Source organism: Ammospiza caudacuta, chromosome 2 (genome assembly GCF_027887145.1).
Source record: "Ammospiza caudacuta isolate bAmmCau1 chromosome 2, bAmmCau1.pri, whole genome shotgun sequence".
NCBI classification, from domain to species: Eukaryota; Metazoa; Chordata; class Aves; order Passeriformes; family Passerellidae; genus Ammospiza; species Ammospiza caudacuta.
Genome location: NC_080594.1, coordinates 38999681 through 39002631, shown reverse-complemented (window position 1 = coordinate 39002631; position 2951 = coordinate 38999681). Strand labels below are relative to the sequence as shown.

General features: G+C 63.6%; 1 protein-coding gene across 1 annotated transcript; it reads right to left on the bottom strand.

Moving 5' to 3' along the window:
* Window positions 1–424: 424 nt before the first annotated feature.
* FAM181B (family with sequence similarity 181 member B) lies at window positions 425–2600 on the bottom strand. The gene is given in 3 exon segments (XM_058825570.1): window positions 425–2268; window positions 2271–2339; window positions 2342–2600. Coding segments are annotated over 3 exon segments (1431 nt in total). The 3' UTR covers window positions 425–1165.
* Window positions 2601–2951: the final 351 nt, after the last annotated feature.

The following is a 2951-nucleotide window of genomic DNA, read 5'->3' as shown; positions in this document are numbered from 1 at the left end:
AAAACCCCAGGCTGATCCCTATGTGGATCCCGTTTAAAAAACAAACAATCCACTTGGGGCTGGCAGGGAGCCAGACTGCAGGATTGCCTTTGAAAACTTGCATCTCAATAGGAAACCTCCGAGTATTTTGATCTGTTTTCATAACTGTAACAATTTTCATCCCTTGGCTTTGTAGTGTATTATCGCTCCTTTCTTTCTACCAAGTTACAGAAACAGACGGCACAAATGAAGGCCAAACAAGCACGGGTTGTGCTTAAAATACACCATTTCAAAAGATTTGGAAAAGACAAAACCCGCTGCCTGTCTTAACTCCTGCCAAGAAACCATTACAGAGGATGGAGGCACGGTGAAAGCCCCCGAACGCCCTGTCCCAACAGCAGTAACAACCACACATCTCGGATCTATTGTGTAGCTTTATTTTTATAGGACCTATCATAGACTCTTTTACATAACTTAAATGATTATCAAATAATCTCCTGTGCACAATGAGACAGAGCCGCATCGCTTTCTGAGCTTAGACACATTCCTGGAAGAAATCTAACAGTCTGTAGGAATCACATGGCCGCAGTGGCTACAGTACATTTTTGTCCCGAACTTACACCATCAATTAACTTAGGAATCGCTGTAAATTGCCGTTTTGCAAGATCCTGCAAGACGCTGTTAAAATTTCAGGACACCGAGTTTTGGTAGCAGCATTTTTAATTTTGCTTCACTTTCTTGCCTTTGTGTCCTCAGCTGAACACCTGCCAGCACTTGTGACAAACGTGAGCCTGGGAAAAATGTTAAACGCACCTCAAGTGTTGACACGAGCTTTAGAATTAGACTGAAATCACTGACGAGTAGTCCCCGCGGCCTCTGAGGAGCGCATCCCCTGTCCCCAGGTCGCCCACAGGTTCAGCAACGCGTCTGCCTACAGCCAGCCAAGCCCCGGCCCCTAAGGAAGGAGGATGAAAGGGGGGCACCGGCCGCTACAAAAAGACCTGAAGAAACCCAAAGTTTCACATTTTATTTGCAGCGTCGCCCAAACCGCAGGAGGAGGAGACTGGCAGTGAACAAGGGTGAATCCTGCGGGGGCCGTGGCCGCGGTTTCGGCTGCGGGGCTCTCGCATGCAGCGCAGTGTGCGGATCCCCGCGCTGCCCCAGCGCCCGCGGGGCGCCGGCGGCCCTAGAGGCCGGGGTAGGCCCCGCGGTGGTACCCGCCGCCGTAGTCGTAGGGCGGCTGCGGCGGGGGCAGCGGGCACTCGGGGAAGAAGGGGGCGAACCCCGCGGGCAGGTGTCCCCCGGGCTCCTCGCTGCCGGGCACGGGCTCGGCGCCGCCGCCGCCGGGGTAGATGGGGCGCAGCGGCTCGGGCGGCGCTTTCCTGGGCGGGCTGCAGGGCGCGGCCGGGCTCCAGGGCGGCTCGGGGTACAGCAGCCCGCCCAGCAGCGGGTGCGGCCCGGCGGGCAGCGGCAGCTCGTACAGCCCGTGCTCCAGCCCCAGCTCGGCGGGCAGGCGGCCGCCGAAGGCGTCGCTGGGGGCGGCGTGCTCGGGCAGCAGCGCGCCGTACTCGGGGCACAGCAGCTCCAGGAACTCGGTGGCCTCGGCGCCGCCGGCCCCGCCGCCCTTCTCCGGCTCCTTGGCGGGCGGCCCGCGGGCGGCGGGCCCGGGCAGCGCGGGCTCCGTGAAGAAGGAGGGCGGCAGGTTGCGGTCCCGCAGCGGCACCTTCCGCGGGCCGCCCGCCGCCCGCTCCGCGCCGCTCGCCCGTGCCTCCGCGCCGCCCGCCGCGCCCCGGCCCCGCTGCAGGGAGCCGAAGAGGGCGGCCAGGCTCTTGCTCTGCAGGCTGCTGCCCGGCGCGGGCTCCCGGCGCGGCGGGGGCCGGGCGGGGCAGGCGGCGGGCGGGCAGGCGGCGGGCGGCGGGGCGGCGGCGGCGATGATGCCGGTGCAGCGCTTGATCTGCTTCTGCAGGTACTTCCTGTGGTTCACCTTCCGCCGGGACTTCACCGGCCGGTCCAGCGCCAGCTTGATGTTGCTGGAAGCCGAATCGATGAAGCTCAGCAGGTCCCGGGTGGCTTCTCTAAAGTCCCCCGCGTCGCCGCCGCCGCCGCCCTCGTAGCCCTTCTCCAGGTCGGCATAGCCCAGGAGCCCGCCGGCGGCGGCGGGGAAGCAGAAGGAGAGGAGGTGGTGCGGACTGAGCAGCGCGGCGGGCACGGCCATGGCCGGCGGCGAACGCCGCCGCCCCGAGTCCCGACAGAGTCCGCTGGGATGCGCCCGGCGGGCGGCGGCGGCGGAGCGGGGAAAAGGCGGCGGGCGGGGAAGGAGGAGGAGGAGGAGGGATCAGAGCGGGGCTGGCCCGGCCCGGCCCTCCCCGCCGGGAGCCCGGGGGCCGGGCCGGCTGCACCCACCAACCCACCGAGCCGGGCGGGAACACCGGCAGCGGCGGGGAGGGACGAGCATCGCCCCGGGACTGGGACACGCCCGCCCTGGGACAGAGACACAGCCCCGCGGGACAGGTGTACACACCCCGGGACAGGTGTACACACACACACACACCCCGGGACAGGTGTACACACACACACACACACGCACACACACTCTCTCTCCAGGACAGGTGCACAGGCATCACCTGGCCAGACACTCGCAGGCACCCCAGAGCAGGTGCGCAGCATCCTTCAGAGCCCATCAGCCGTGTCCCCGCTCCTGCAGCTACCCGGCTGGCACAAATCGTGTTCCTCCCTCTGGGGTCCGGCCCGGCGCTCGCACAGCTCTGGGTGCAAGGGCTCGGGACATGCTCCCGCTCTGACAGCCGCCAGGATACACACACTTAAATTGATTTGTAAAGGATGCTTCTTTCCAAGCTCATTGATATGCACATTGCATGGCGTATTCTCTGTCTAGTCAAGTCCTAAGAAAATTCAGAGCTGTGATCCAGTAGAGATTTCAAATAGCTGGGGTGCGGGGAGTTAAAGTCACA